The sequence below is a fragment of the Arabidopsis lyrata genome (genome assembly GCF_000004255.2).
Source record: "Arabidopsis lyrata subsp. lyrata unplaced genomic scaffold ARALYscaffold_6, whole genome shotgun sequence".
Taxonomy (NCBI): domain Eukaryota; kingdom Viridiplantae; phylum Streptophyta; class Magnoliopsida; order Brassicales; family Brassicaceae; genus Arabidopsis; species Arabidopsis lyrata.
In genome coordinates, this window is record NW_003302550.1 from 20623454 (window position 1) to 20637304 (window position 13851).

Sequence of the window (13851 nt, forward strand, 5' to 3'; positions counted from 1 at the left end):
TAAAATCTTAAAACGACCATCTTTATGAAACGGAAAGAGTATGTTATTAGCATTCATTATACGTATTGCTTTAACCGAGATTATTAATCACAATCTTAAGTTCATAAAGGTCCTTTTCACAATTATTGCTTCCAATTTACTTTTCTACTAGAAATTAACCCGCGGTACACCGCGGGCCTATAATTTTACTAAATAATAAAATTAATTTTTCTTTTTCAGGTTGAGAGCCCGCGGTATACCGCTGGAAATATTAATTTTACATGTTGTGACATTGATTTTAATATTGTATATTTTTAGTAGAGAAAATTGTGTAGTGTATGAAAAAATGATAAATTGTTTACAATAAAAATCTGTCATATTAATTATGATTTAGCGGTAAAATGGAATTTTGAAATCTTGGTAATGAATGTTTTAGGGGTAAGGAAAATACTATGTTTTTAGGAAAACATATACTTAGACACGCCGCACGCGTTTGTATTAAACAGATATCAAAACAAAAAAAAGAATTAAAATCGTAGAAACATTACATCATTAATAGAAAATAGAGAATACACAATGAAAATAAAAATTAGATTGCTCAAAAACTGAAGCATAGATGCTGAGATATCAAAACAAAAAAAAGAATTAAAATCGTAGAAACATAACATCATTAATAGAAAATAGAGAATACACAATGAAAAATAAAAATTAGATTGCTCAAAAACTGAAGCATAGATGCTGAGAGAAGTTTGTGTGGATGAATGAAAAATGATTTGCCGAATAGCAGAGCCTATATTTATAATGTTTAGAATTAGGTTGCTTTATTAGGGTTTTAAGAAAAGCATATTCTGCAAAATATTCTATAAGTAATTAGCGTAGATATGCTATAGTTAATCGCATCAGAATATCTAAACGAAATTAATTTCAGTTTCTATCGTTAAAGATCTTAACATATTTGATTTGCGCTTTCGCGATTTTTATAATTTTGCAGTAAACCAACTTTATGACTTTCCATAGTTCAAGATCGTAGAGAATATTTGATGGTTAATCTGATAATTAGAAGATTCTATATATCTTAGCGAAATTTTTTCCCTAAATAACGAAGAAGTTACCATATACTTCGGAATTGTATTTGTTGATTTAATATTCGATTTTAAATTGAATAATTTACATAGAAGTTACCATACAAGTCCGGTAAGGTTTCTTATTTTTGCTGTCAAAAATACTCATATATCCGATTATCATTATTTCTATCAAAAATACCCAATTTATTAACTACATTTATTTCTAATAATTCAAAATAATATAAATATAACATCAAATAAAAGTGAAATGAGAATTATATAATTCTGTTTAAATTAGGTCGAGAGATTGTAAAAAATTAGCTCAAATTTGTTAATTAGCATTAACTCATCATATTTTATATCTTTTTCTGTAAAAATCGTGAAGAATATATGTCATAAATAAAGAGTTTAGATATAGAAATAGTTAAAAATATAGATATTTTTAGAGTTTATAAATTAATTTCATTTTGGATATTGCCAAAATTTAAAGAAAGATCCAATTGAATATTTTTGGTCACAAAAAAAAACCTACCCATAAAGATTAAAATTTAGGATTATAGTTATTTCAAATTTTAAACTAATTTAGATTTTATAATTTTCATAAATACGAAAATAATTTGTTCACCTATATCAGAAAATATAACTAAAACAAATTACGTAATATTATATAAAAATTTAAAATAAATAACTATTTTCATTTTATGGTGTAGACAAATTATTATTAGTATTTATGTAATTTAGTTTCAAAAATAATTTAGAAAAATAACAAACATTAAATTTTATAACAAAACAAATTATTTTCGTAAGAATTTGTCCCCAAATTAATATTTACAAAATATTTATTTTAATCACATATTCTTTCTATATAAAAATAAGTAGTTAGATAATTATGGTTAGAAGTAGTTAAGGTAAATAACAAATATGGTTAGTTTAGAGATATCATATATATATATAACAAATAAGATTATTTACCATTAAAATAGGTAACTTATTTGTTTTGTTATACGCATATTCTCTTAAAGAAAATTAATAATTAGGTGTGGGGAGAAGTTAAGGAAATTAACAAATATGAATTAATAAAGGAATTAATTTCGTTTTAATATTGCCATAAATTTTTTCAGTTTGAAATTAATAAAGGCTTCATTTATTAGTTTGAAATTAAGACAACATCCCTAAAATTGCTTATCCAAGATCCGAATAGACTAAAACCGGGTCAAACCCGGATCCAAAAGAATTAAAGCAAAAAAATACTGTAAAAATGTATATGTAGATTATACTCCATAAGCTTACAGAAAATTCAAAATTCAACTATTTTTTTCTGGTAGATTCATCACATATATTTTTGTTAAAAATTTACAACTTAATTATTCCGAAGATTACTTTATATTTTCTGTATATATATGAATGTATTACGATGTAAATTCAATAGTAAGATGCAGCAAAAATGTACCGAGTCTTGTACAAACAGTGCAAAACAATTTTGCAATACTTTTAATCAAATTTCTCATTGTCACAATTGATTAAATTCGAAAAACCGTATAGAAATTAGGGAAAAAAAATTAGACCAACCATTCAAGAGCAACTGAAAAAAAGAACATTCAGTACATGTAGTTAAAACTAAATAATGACACTAAAAAACTAATAAGCCAATTTCTCCAATATGCAGTTTCTTTCTTCTTCTTAATTTTTTGGTCCCCGTGAAAATAAAAGAAGAGAAGGAAACAAAAACTAAGAGATAATATCATCAATGAACAACAACTTGTTGATCATCGATGAGCATCACTGAGCTGTGATGATGAACCATGTGCCACCTTCCATTATGGAACTCGAACACATTGGTGATCAGGAATGGACCACCGTCCACGTTCAGGTATGCTTTCATGGTGACCCAAGCCATGTCTGTTAGTATCCGAGTGCGAACCGTGTGGACCTGAAAGTCAAACCCTTGTTCCCAGTTGAAACAAAGTTGCCAGCTTTGCATCACTTCATTGTACCTGCATTGGACAGAGCAAAACATAGATGGTTCATACTGATTTCTTTCAAACAAATCCACAAAGATGTCTCTAGCCAATTTGAGGATGACCAAATCTGGAACACAGATGCATATGAATGAAATTGTGTGGAGTAGACTCAAACAATGTAATCACATTTCCCATTCTTATTCAGGATATTGAATATGCTGAAAGAATCCAAATTTCTATCAAAGCTACTGTGGATATACCAGTGTTAACTATGTTATCCTACTGCTGTAAATCTTTCGCTTGAGCGTTTTTACTATATCAAACAATACTCTTAAACATCTTGTATCACTAGGAACTGCACAAGAGATTGTTCCGCTAGTACACTCAAACTAAGATAACATCAAACCGATACTGAACATGCTAGGTACACATTAGGATGACAGAACCAGAAACAAAAATATAATATGAAAGCCATTCCTCATATACAAAAGCAAGGAGATGAATGAAAGGTGGAGTAGTTGTTACCCGGAGAAGAGTTCACCAGAGGCATGGATACACTTAACATAGTCCGAGTTCAACCATAAACGAGCCATCACTTGAAGCGCTCTGTCTCTAATGATGCTGAAGAATTCAGTATTGACACTAATAATCGCTCTAGTAGTTGCATAGTAAGCTTTCCACCCATTGACTGGAGTTATACCATCTTGCTCCATCGTAAAATCCTAATACACATGAAAACAAGTAAGACAAAGAACAAAAGAGAACCATTCATTAAACCTAGAATTCATGTTTTAACCTAGAATCATCATTTCTGAATTTCCAATACACAAAAGCTAATACAAATGAGTGATTAGTGATTCCAAATTTTACCTTGTGATAAAGAGCTTTCCAAGCATTATCATCATTAGCAGCTTTCCTCATCAAGGAATTAGTCATGGATAAGCGACAGAGACTAGGATAATCCAAGTAACTAAGCGCGTGGGTTGTAATTTCCGGAACTAACTGTTCCATCATTGAAACTCCCGGCTTATCATCCGCCACCGTGGAGGAAGCCGTAACCTCCGTTCTCTCTACGCCACACAGAGGAGGCGAAACACCGTTCGCCAGCGGCGTCGAAGGCATAGGTTTGTTGTCCAGTTTTCTCTACTAAGGGACAGATCGAGAGAGGGAGAAAACGATTGCGATTGATACTGCGATTATGAAGAACAATAAAGACATGAGAACTTGGTAAACATGAATCAGAAAAAATACACCTAGAGAAGAAGGAGCTTGAAAGGTGACGCACGTAGGGTTTAATGGTGGTTCCTTCTTCTGATGAAACCCTAGAAATGAATTTGGCGAGACGAAGAAGAGAGAGAGAGAGAGAGAGATTCAGAAGCTTTTTTTGTCTCCAACTCCGTAACTGACCATCGCAAATGTTTATCAAAATGTGTCACTGTAGGAAATAGCCTTAAGTTTGAAGGGTATTATGGTCATTTCCGATGTATGTTTATCCAAAAGAAAACAGAGACGTCGTCGTTTTGGTACTTCAAGAAAAAGAAATAAATGAGACAGGTTAGGCCCAAGAGGCTTTTTTTTCAGGAAATTCAATGCTTTGACCCAAACTCTATATTTCTTGTGAACCACGCTATCATTTTCTTCTTTTTCATTTGGCGATTTATGTTTAAGTTTACTAGTTCAGGTTAATCACAGTGATGAAAAAGTATGTAATTAATAAATATAACTTTTTCATCTCTAAATAATTTTCCAAAACGATGTCAGCGACCAAGTAAATCTCAGTTTCAGACACATTTGGGTCTGCTGGTCTGGGTCGGATAAAACAAGAACTGATTTTCTTGCCCTAAGAGAAGACTTAAGTTCCAAAACCCGTGGAGAAGACAAAAGAGAGATGCTAATTAAAATCTATTTACGTTTTTGTACTGAACTACTTATTTACGCATCTGATTGTCACTTGCCCTTGTCCTTGTCCTTGTGGTGAGCTCCAGAGGAAGCGGTTTCGACGTATTGCTCGGCAAGTTTCTTGATCTTGTCTCCTTCTTTGATCAAGAAGTTAGCACTCTTGGCTTTGCTATGGTACTTCATCACTTTCTCTGTGGTTTTCGTCACTGCCCATCTGTATTGTTCCACGTCTATCACTCCGCTCTTGCATAGTGGTCTGATATGTTCTTTGATGTATGCTTCCACCTTAAGAAAACAATAAAACCATTGAAGACAAAGGGAATGAGAATTTTGACATGACGAGAGTTTTACAGTTTTTAGTACCTTCTTGGTGATGGAGTTACCAAACCCATCAGCTTTGCCTTTTTCCTCTTTAGACGGCTTTTCGCTTGGTTTGCACTTTTGAATGCTTCTGGGAAGTTTTTTCTCTTGAATGGAAGGGATTTCAAAGTTTGAAGCGATGAACTCTCTGTGCGTGTTGCTCTCGCACTCTGAATCAGGTGCTTTAGCTTTAACACCATTCTCAGCAAATCCTTCGATGAGAGGTTTCTCAACTAGTTTCTCTGTACCAGGTCCGTATAGTTCTTCACATTCAGCTACAGAAAGGATCTCACCTCCTCCTTCTCCTTCTCCTTCTCCTTCTCCTTCTCCTTCTCCCTCAGCCTCAGGTACAGGCTCCATAGGAACAAAGCTCTTCCCATCTTCTTTGCCATTTGTGATCTCCTTCTGGTTTTCAGTTGTTGTCTCTTCATCACCCACGACTTCAGATTGATTCAAAGACTTTCCAGGTTGAACAGTGGATAAAACTACCTTCACCTTCGTCAAGCTTTCATCCTGCTGCGTTACTGAAGCTTTTGTAGCCATGGTAGCACCGATATAGTCTTCTTCATCCAATTCATACTCAAAATCCCCAAAGATGTCTGTATTAGGAACGGAATCTAAGTCAAGTACATTATCTGGGCCTGCTCTTGCTTTGTCCAAGAAACTGTCTCCTTTCTCTGGAGGAACTTCTGTTGAACGGGTTGGGCTGTTTGGTGGTGAATCAGCAAGACCTGCTGCTCTGAGCGCTTCAAGGATGGTGGGATCATCTGAATCTTTACCACTAATACGTTCTGTCTCGTTAACAGCCATTGGTGATGACGAATTCGGTTCTACAGCATTATCCATCGCTTTGCTCTCTGAATGATGCAGTATTTCTTGTGAGCATAGATTCAGATACACAACTTTGCTACTTGATTTGTCAGCGATCGCTTTCTCGATATTTATAGCATCAGCAACGGCTAGTTCTGTTGCTGCACTTCTTCGAACAGACAGAAGGTTTTCTTTCTTTAAGAAATGTTCTGTCAGGCGATATAATTGTGTCTGCAGAAATAGCAATTTGCTTAGGAACAAAAACAAGCACATGTGCAAGTAATAAAGCTAGCTATTTCACAAGTTGTGATGTTAATAATGTTGTGGCAGGAAAATCAATAACAGATTAGCCTCAATTTTCTGTATTACCAGTTAAAAATATGTAACCGTAATAAAAGCACATACGAAACTGATGAAGCTAGCTATAGACAAGTATTAAATCTTATTGTTTTCCAAAAATAATTTTGATCCTCGAATTAGGACCAACGAGAAAATATTATATAATGACAATCTTATCAAACAGTAGAGCAAATCTTTCACAGGTTTCCCAAACACATGAAATGACTACCTAGTATTTGTAAGAAAGACCGCCCTCTCATATGTGTACATGTTCACTAACCGAAATGTGTGTACGATTGCTCAGCTTATTCTACCGTATAACCTAGAACTAACAATAATATCAAAACAGTGACCTCTTATTCAATATCTGGAACCCAAGCAACTCACTATGAACCTATCACTAATCAATGCCACGGGAACCGGAAATTAAAGTAAAGAGCTATCCACGTACCTGCCTAACTGCAACAGGAACTTTATTATGGCGACTGGTTGCAAGGCTTGGTCTCATATCAGCTGGAAGTTGAGCCTGATAGAAACAAACGAGTGACAATCTCAAAACACCGGATTTTTAAAAGCAACAAAGTAAGTGACAAGAATTACACACCAACAATGGATAATTCCCTTTGAGCTCGGGAGAGCCTTCTCTGTCTTGGGTTGAGTTGTTGCCAGCTAAAGCTTTCTTTCTTGCAAGAACCTGCAATGCCCATTTCCTTTTGTCTTTCTTGAGATCGTCAGGAATGTCAAACATTTCCTTAGAGTTACTCGATGTAAGATTAGGTTGCCCATCCGACTGTTTGTTTCCTGAGTTCAGTTTTGATCCAACAGCTTTTAACCTGCTCCCCTTGGCATCACTAATCTTTGGTAAAGTTTTGTTGGCTTCTGTGGGTTTTGCATTGTTTTGTGAGTTTCCCATTTCTTTTGGTGCCAACAGAGGCTTGAGATTATCATTTCTTGGGAACACGGAGGTATCTGCCAAATACAATCTGGAGAGGATAGGATTTGAGGCCTGTGGGGTTTCAGATGAAAAGTTTGTTTTGGCGTCACCTGGTTTCTTCTTCAAGAGGCTAAGAACAGACTTCAGAGTTTCAATTTTTTCAGGCTTTCTACTTTGTATGCACCGATGCTTCCAAAACTCAACTTCACAGTCCCGGTGCCATGCACTTTTCCGCTTCCCATTTAAATCTGCATAAATTTTCTTCGTCAGATTCTCTCTGACTTTTCCTTTCTGCAGCATCAACTTCTTTGCCTTCACTGCAAGAGCCGAAATTTTTCTAGGTGCTTCATCAGTTTTAGGTCCTGCCACAGCAGCTCTAAAGGCGGCCAAAAGTTTTGGATCGAATTGGTTTTCTGTGATATCCTCCATCGATTTGTTACGAACGGCTTCTCTTATTTCTTTCCTTAGTTTCTCAACCAGAACCATTGACTCTTGCTCGTCCTCCGGTGTCCTCTTGATCTTCTTTACCCTCAAACCAGCAGCATTCTCTCCTTCTGAAGACTTATCAGTAGGATTTGAACGCATGAGATTTTTTCTACGCCCAGTTCCTTTAACAATGCTGAATATATCAACAGTTGTATTGTTTGAAGGGGATCTGCTCTCGTGGTGAAAGGTAGCTAATTCTTCCTCTTCCTCCAGTTTTGGTTTATTGAGAGCTTTGTAAATCTCAGGTTTAGTTTCTGAATTGCCATCATCCCCACTGGTAAAGAAAAGCCACGATGAAACAACAACACACTCAAAAATTCGATACAAAGCATAGTAAAGAGGGAAAGATGGTACCAAGAAAAGAACATATTTCATCTGTGAAACTGACCTGCAATCTGAATGCTTTCTCTTTAAGCTGACAACACTAGGAACATCTGAATTGGAAATGGCTGTAGTGGAAAGATCTGGTAAACGCATTACAGTATATAAGACCCAACTATGCAAATGCAAATATTGATCAAATAACATTTAGCCATAAAGAGGAAGAAATGAAGGACGCAGAAGATAAACAGGCGAACAAAGGATAGTATTTTACTTACCATTTTTATCATCTACTGACAGACAGTCCTTCTCTACAACAGGGTCTACAGTTGCATAAGAAGGTTAAATTATTATTTAGCAGAACTAAAGGACAAAGCATATTGAGAATCCATACGTTTTAGGAAATTACAACTAAGAGTCAGGTCAATCAATATACCTGCTCTATTCTCCATGTCTGCAGCAAAAAATGGTTGATATGAATCAGAAGATAGTCTTGATGATATATCATGTGGTAAGGACTGCTTGAGCTCCGATTTTACTGGGACCTGTTCTGTATTTTCCTCCCTACATAGAACTTTCAGATGCGAACTATCTGGGTCTCCATCCATTTTAGCTTCAACTGGCAATGGGTTGGTATCACTTGGTTCCATATGAGACTCGTCTCCTTTGACTATTGATACAACAAGAGCTGTCTCGCCTTCATCAGCTACTGTAACTGAAAAGTTTCCAGAGTAAACAGCCTCTGCTGAGCATCCGCTATTTGTCTTCTCAGAAATATCCAGGGACTTTCTTGTCTCCACTGGTGAGGTATCAGGTTGTGTTTCCATTGGTGATGTATCAGGTTCATGTGATTTTTCACTAGAGAGACATCTGTGGACACAAAGCAAATGAGAGTAAACTATGACAAGATGGCTAATAAAGATAGAGAAAGGAAGATTAATATGTATAAGCATTAGATTTCACTCAGATTTGGTACAAAGTGTCTATACTAGATAAACATAGGACTTGCACACGGAAAAGATTAAAATAATTTAGTGGAAACTCTACTATAAATATATATGTTTACCTAATAGGCTAATAATTAAAGAAACAATATAATGAAACAACGGTGCTGAAGTTATCAAAACATGGATTAAGCAATCATATGTAGTCAATACACCAATGAAACCTACCTCGGACATACCCATGTATCCTCTGATGCATTTTCTACGTCAAAACCCACGCAAATAGCATGATACCTGTTAGCATAGATGAAAGCAACAAGCAGAAATATACAAAGTCAAGTGCATATGAAAGATTGAAAAGGCTAGTATCTTTGTCGTTTACATGTCATATTTACCAAATTCCTTCATCTGATAGTGATTGCAATTAGAAACTGGTAGCACAACTAGATTTAAACACAAAATTCTTCATCTATAAGCATGGTAGACACAAATATTATGTCACTGTAACAACTAAGCAAGCACCAAAAGTTCACCAGTCAATGAATTAGAGTGATAGAAATAAATAAAAAAGGTAAACCAATAATCAGGACAATGTGCACACAAAAAACAACCCATGGATAAATTTAACAGGTAATAACAGTTACCACGTATCACACGAATCACAAGCAATTGATGTATCAAGGTTGGAATCCCCTCCAATGTAACTGAAAGTGTTACGGAGCTTGCAAAGATCGCCATCTAAACAGATAACTGCCTACAAAATGATTAGGAAAACTTAATGTACTTTGTAGCGACTAGGAAAACCCATATATGCTATACTCACATTTTCATCAATATAGTGTGTTTCGTCAATATAGTGTGACGGAGAAGAGACGGCATCAGTCTCCTCTTCAATGCAGCAATCTTCATCTCTGCATGTATTTGATAGCTTATTTTAACGTCAGCAGATCACAACAGTTATTTCGCACATACTAAACCTCTGGTACACATGACTTTTATCACCTTTTCAATCCCTTGATCATACTATGCCATTTAGTATAAATTAATCATTATAGGCCACACATAATTGAGGACAAAGAGACCACTCAGATAGTTCAGGCAAGCAAAGTTTATCACAAACATAGACACAAGGAAAAACATAGTACCCTGATAACGAAACCTCATCAACCTTGCTGCTTTCACCTGAATCATACACCTTCACGATCAAACCAAAAACTCATTATACCTAACCCAAGAGCTCCACTTACAAAAATGATGACAGATAAATGTTAAGAAATCTTACAGGGACACATGTAATCAACTGAAACTCTCTCTGACAGAGAGGGCAGAGGTTCATAATCGTAGACCAATTATCAATGCATTCAAAGCAGAACCTGAAATTTAACAGACATAGACACAAATTACCAATCTACTCCTTGATAAACAGTCCACCAAAGACACAGCAGGTTAAACATTGCAATAGTTAATCTTCGCAGAACCGAGGTAACTCTTAAGGACACTATGCAACTTTTGTAGACTAAGAAAAGACAATGCTAAGAGAAAATAAGCTTTTTTTTACCAGTGCTGACAGCAATCAAGAACGCCTCTATCAATAATTATATCCATGCAAATCCCACATCTTTCCCCTTCAATTCCAGCCATGTCCTGTTCAAAGAAATCAAAATCACAATGAGAAGTAATAATTATTATTATTGTAACACAAAGGTTCCTAGAAACGTGACACAAACTAAATGAAATGCTTGATATAGCAACTTCTGTTCATGATTCTAACTATGAAGCTACATATAACAACCATTTTCACCGGAAATTACAAGTTTTAAGCTCCAGGTTCGAAAATCAGAAGGTAAACCCATGATTAGTTCAAACAAAAGAAAAATAGCCGAGAAAGTACAAGTTTACACTAACATTATGTTCAACTTCAGCAGCTTCATCTTCAACCAAGTTACTAACGTCAAAATCGAGCTCCATTTTCTGAAAAAAAAAAAAGAAAAGACAAAGTGATCAAAGACGAAATCGATTTCCTCTGACGAGAACGAGAGCGAGAAAGAACCGAGAGGAAAATTAAGGTAAAATTGTTGTAAACCCAAAACCTACCTACCTCGGATCAAAACCTACGAAGAAGCTGAGAGGAAGAAAAAAATCTCAGAACCCTTGATGATGAAATTGGAAAAAAAAAAAGGCGAAGCAGCGTCCGAGGGCAAAATTGGAAAAACAAAAGTGTGGAAAATTTACGAGAGGGTGGAGATGACGTCACCTCCTTAGCCCAAGAATTGAAATTATGTCTTCGTCTCTCTGAAGATGAAATTTTCCATTTATAAACCAAAAAGATGGACCACATGTGCTTTTATGGGTCGAATCTTTTAACTTTCTGTTTCATGTGGGCCATTTACGTAAATTTACCAATACATTGAGCCCAACTTTGTAAAACATTATCCTTTTTCTTCTCTAACCCCGTACTTTCTTTCTTTAGTTAGAAAGACCCCATAGGTTTCTTTTACGCACTATGGGGCCAAAAAAAAACAATATTGCAAAGGTCATTTACACTTTACACTATGTTTTTTATGTACATTTTTATTTTCTCAGCTGATTTATTTAAGAGTGAAGCATAGTTTCTAGGTTAGTAGGGTAACACATGTCCACGTGACGACCATTCCATACATTGTCGGCGAGGATAGCGTTAACGGCGTCTGTAGGATGAAACTGGTCCCACCATAGATGACCGGAGGCGTCGGAGCAAGCCATCTCCGGTGAGATGCATGGAAGCCATCCTTTGTACCTCCCTAGCCCACAACACGCATCTGTTGTCTCATTAAAACCTGTCCACACCACAAACAACACAAACAACTAAGATTCAACAAGACTCTTTCACACTTGAAGATGATCAGAAAACTCTATATATCACTCTTAGAAGTCCAAGATACTCCTATGGGATTATAATGCTATGTTGTTATCAGTCACAGTTTTTTTTGTGAATTGAGAATTGACATGGAAGTGGTGCTTACCGTAGAGTTGGTGGTTCCTGAGGATGTCCATAGCGCTTTGGAACACGTCGCAGTAGATAATGGATGCGCCTGGAAGTTCACGGTTGAGTTTATCTACAGTGTATCTCATGACAAAGTTGGATTCCATGATCATGCTGTTCACTTCTTCTGCACATTCTCCGTTCTGACTCCTGTATTTCCACATGTAGTATGGTGCACAGCCAATAGGTGGCAGTCCCATCACCACCATCCTCCTCACTTTAACATTGTACAGGGTCTGTGAAACCAACACAATACTTCTCTTATTAGTGACATCAATGGAACTCAACGAAGAGGCAAATATCTATATCTCAATCATTTTTAGGCTATCGATTTGCAGCTATATGAGCTTTATAGTCTCTTATAAACCAGAGATCCAAAACAGAACAAGGGTTGTGATTTGATCTTTATAAAGGCAACGTTTTGATCTTTATAAACACAGATGTTAGAACTATAAAAGTGGTATCCTAACTCAGAATCATACTTGTTTGTCCCTATAGACTATGACTATCCACCAAGAGCAAACGTATAAAAATTGATAAGAAGTCTAACCTTGAGCTCCTGTCTCATATTAGAAGCCAAGAACTGATTAAAATTCCAAGGAGTATAGAGATTCTGCACATTGGAGATGTTTCTGATGTAGAAATGTATGTAATCATTCACTCCAATCGATATGTAGAAAACCGAGTTTGAGACCAAACGTTCCGAAGCCTCCTCCCCAATACTCAGTATCATCTGCTGGAATGTATCAACAAACTGCTCAACCTGCATCGCGAATGAAACCCGCTGGCCCTGCAACAACAAAATTCCCCACAGGATCGAAAAAACTGAAAGATGGTATCCAGAAAATGAACTCAAAAGACTCTCAAAACTGAGTATTACCAGTTCGGATCCACTTGATAAGATGATTCCAGCACCAGCTGATGCATAGTTTACTCCTTGAAACATGTCTTCAACAGTCCCAGTTTGTCCAAGATAGCTAGGAACGAATGGTAAGCCTAGACGATCAGCTGTTCACAAGATTTTCAATGGAAAAACAAAAACCAATGCTTCAATCTCTATTTCTTTCTTTAACATTCAAGAACAACATCGAATTTGAGAAAAAAGGCCAAAATTCTCATAAAGAATCGAAAACAAGAAATCAAGTAAGAGCAAATAATTCTTGAAATCGAAAAATTAGAATCAAAACCCAGAAATTTGGGGAAGAATTTTAACCTAGATAATCAACTGGGATTCTTCCATTGCAAAACCTTCCCGTTGGTTGATGCGTATCAAAATCTCTACCGTACGGAAGCCGATCTGCTCTCGCCAAGGTTCCAAGAAAGTTATTGGTTCCACTATCTACAGAAGAATCTCCGAACACGAACAACGCCGGTACAAAAGGCAAAGACGGCTTCACCACCGGAGATTGGGCTCTGAGCGACGGCGATGGAGGTAAAAACGGCGGAATCGAAGGATAAAACGGAGAGATTCTTGTAGTTAAGTGATGATCGGCGATCAATTTGGGTCTCGTGAAGATTATCAGAAGAGAGAAAACAAGAACGAGAAGCTTGATCGACATCGAGAAAGAGCGCGGGAAATGTAAAGATGCTTTGCGAGGTTTTACAGAGAGATAAAGAAAAACGTCGTCGTCTTATAGATGAAGAGACAGACTATTTATAATAAGAGACTAGAACACATTGAACCGGTTAAAATAGATAGATAGTAGACGCCTATTTCCGGTTTACATATACC

At 36.0% G+C, this 13851-nt stretch overlaps 3 protein-coding genes across 5 annotated transcripts; all 3 read right to left on the minus strand.

Annotated features, from left to right (window-relative positions):
• Nucleotides 1–2582: 2582 nt before the first annotated feature.
• Nucleotides 2583–4418, minus strand: LOC9310722 (F-box protein SKIP8). Its single transcript, XM_002874609.2, has 4 exons — nt 4290–4418; nt 3875–4194; nt 3530–3726; nt 2583–3037 (listed from the first exon to the last, which is right to left on the minus strand). Exons 2-4 carry the CDS (start codon nt 4124–4126, stop codon nt 2788–2790), a joined length of 699 nt encoding a protein of 232 aa, XP_002874655.1. The 5' UTR covers nt 4127–4194; nt 4290–4418; the 3' UTR covers nt 2583–2787.
• A 281-nt stretch (nt 4419–4699) lies between these two features.
• On the minus strand, nt 4700–11488 carry LOC9310724 (uncharacterized protein At4g10930). Of its 3 annotated transcripts, none has more exons than XM_021020898.1 (16): nt 11352–11488; nt 11196–11219; nt 11003–11068; nt 10656–10741; nt 10380–10470; nt 10243–10292; nt 9921–10008; nt 9742–9851; nt 9326–9391; nt 8590–9023; nt 8432–8476; nt 8221–8296; nt 7017–8106; nt 6864–6938; nt 5267–6304; nt 4700–5188 (listed from the first exon to the last, which is right to left on the minus strand). In XM_021020898.1, the coding sequence occupies exons 3-16, from the start codon at nt 11063–11065 to the stop codon at nt 4952–4954; spliced, it is 3549 nt and encodes a 1182-aa protein (XP_020876557.1). In that variant the 5' UTR covers nt 11066–11068; nt 11196–11219; nt 11352–11488; the 3' UTR covers nt 4700–4951. The 3 variants fall into 3 exon arrangements, with proteins under 3 accessions (XP_020876557.1, XP_020876556.1, XP_020876555.1); XM_021020897.1 differs by having other exon boundaries at nt 11330–11488; XM_021020896.1 differs by having other exon boundaries at nt 11192–11488.
• A 74-nt stretch (nt 11489–11562) lies between these two features.
• Nucleotides 11563–13753, minus strand: LOC9310725 (GDSL esterase/lipase At5g08460). The gene is made up of 5 exons (XM_021020899.1): nt 13333–13753; nt 13000–13127; nt 12670–12909; nt 12100–12355; nt 11563–11913 (listed from the first exon to the last, which is right to left on the minus strand). Exons 1-5 carry the CDS (start codon nt 13676–13678, stop codon nt 11690–11692), a joined length of 1194 nt encoding a protein of 397 aa, XP_020876558.1. The 5' UTR covers nt 13679–13753; the 3' UTR covers nt 11563–11689.
• Nucleotides 13754–13851: the final 98 nt, after the last annotated feature.

Coding starts and splice junctions, on each gene's coding strand:
- LOC9310722 (XM_002874609.2), bottom strand. CDS start 4,126: ATGCCTTCGACGCCGCTGGCGAACGGTGTTTCGCCTCCTCTGTGTGGC. Junction 3,727..3,874: donor GGAAAGCTCTTTATCACAAG/GTAAAATTTGGA, acceptor CATGTGTATTAG/GATTTTACGATGGAGCAAGA. Junction 3,038..3,529: donor TCTGGTGAACTCTTCTCCGG/GTAACAACTACT, acceptor TGTCCAATGCAG/GTACAATGAAGTGATGCAAA.
- LOC9310724 (XM_021020898.1), bottom strand. CDS start 11,065: ATGGAGCTCGATTTTGACGTTAGTAACTTGGTTGAAGATGAAGCTGCT. Junction 10,293..10,379: donor AGTTGATTACATGTGTCCCT/GTAAGATTTCTT, acceptor TTGATCGTGAAG/GTGTATGATTCAGGTGAAAG. Junction 9,852..9,920: donor CACACTATATTGATGAAAAT/GTGAGTATAGCA, acceptor ATCATTTTGTAG/GCAGTTATCTGTTTAGATGG.
- LOC9310725 (XM_021020899.1), bottom strand. CDS start 13,678: ATGTCGATCAAGCTTCTCGTTCTTGTTTTCTCTCTTCTGATAATCTTC. Junction 13,128..13,332: donor AATCCCAGTTGATTATCTAG/GTTAAAATTCTT, acceptor TCTTGTGAACAG/CTGATCGTCTAGGCTTACCA. Junction 12,356..12,669: donor ATATGAGACAGGAGCTCAAG/GTTAGACTTCTT, acceptor TTGGTTTCACAG/ACCCTGTACAATGTTAAAGT.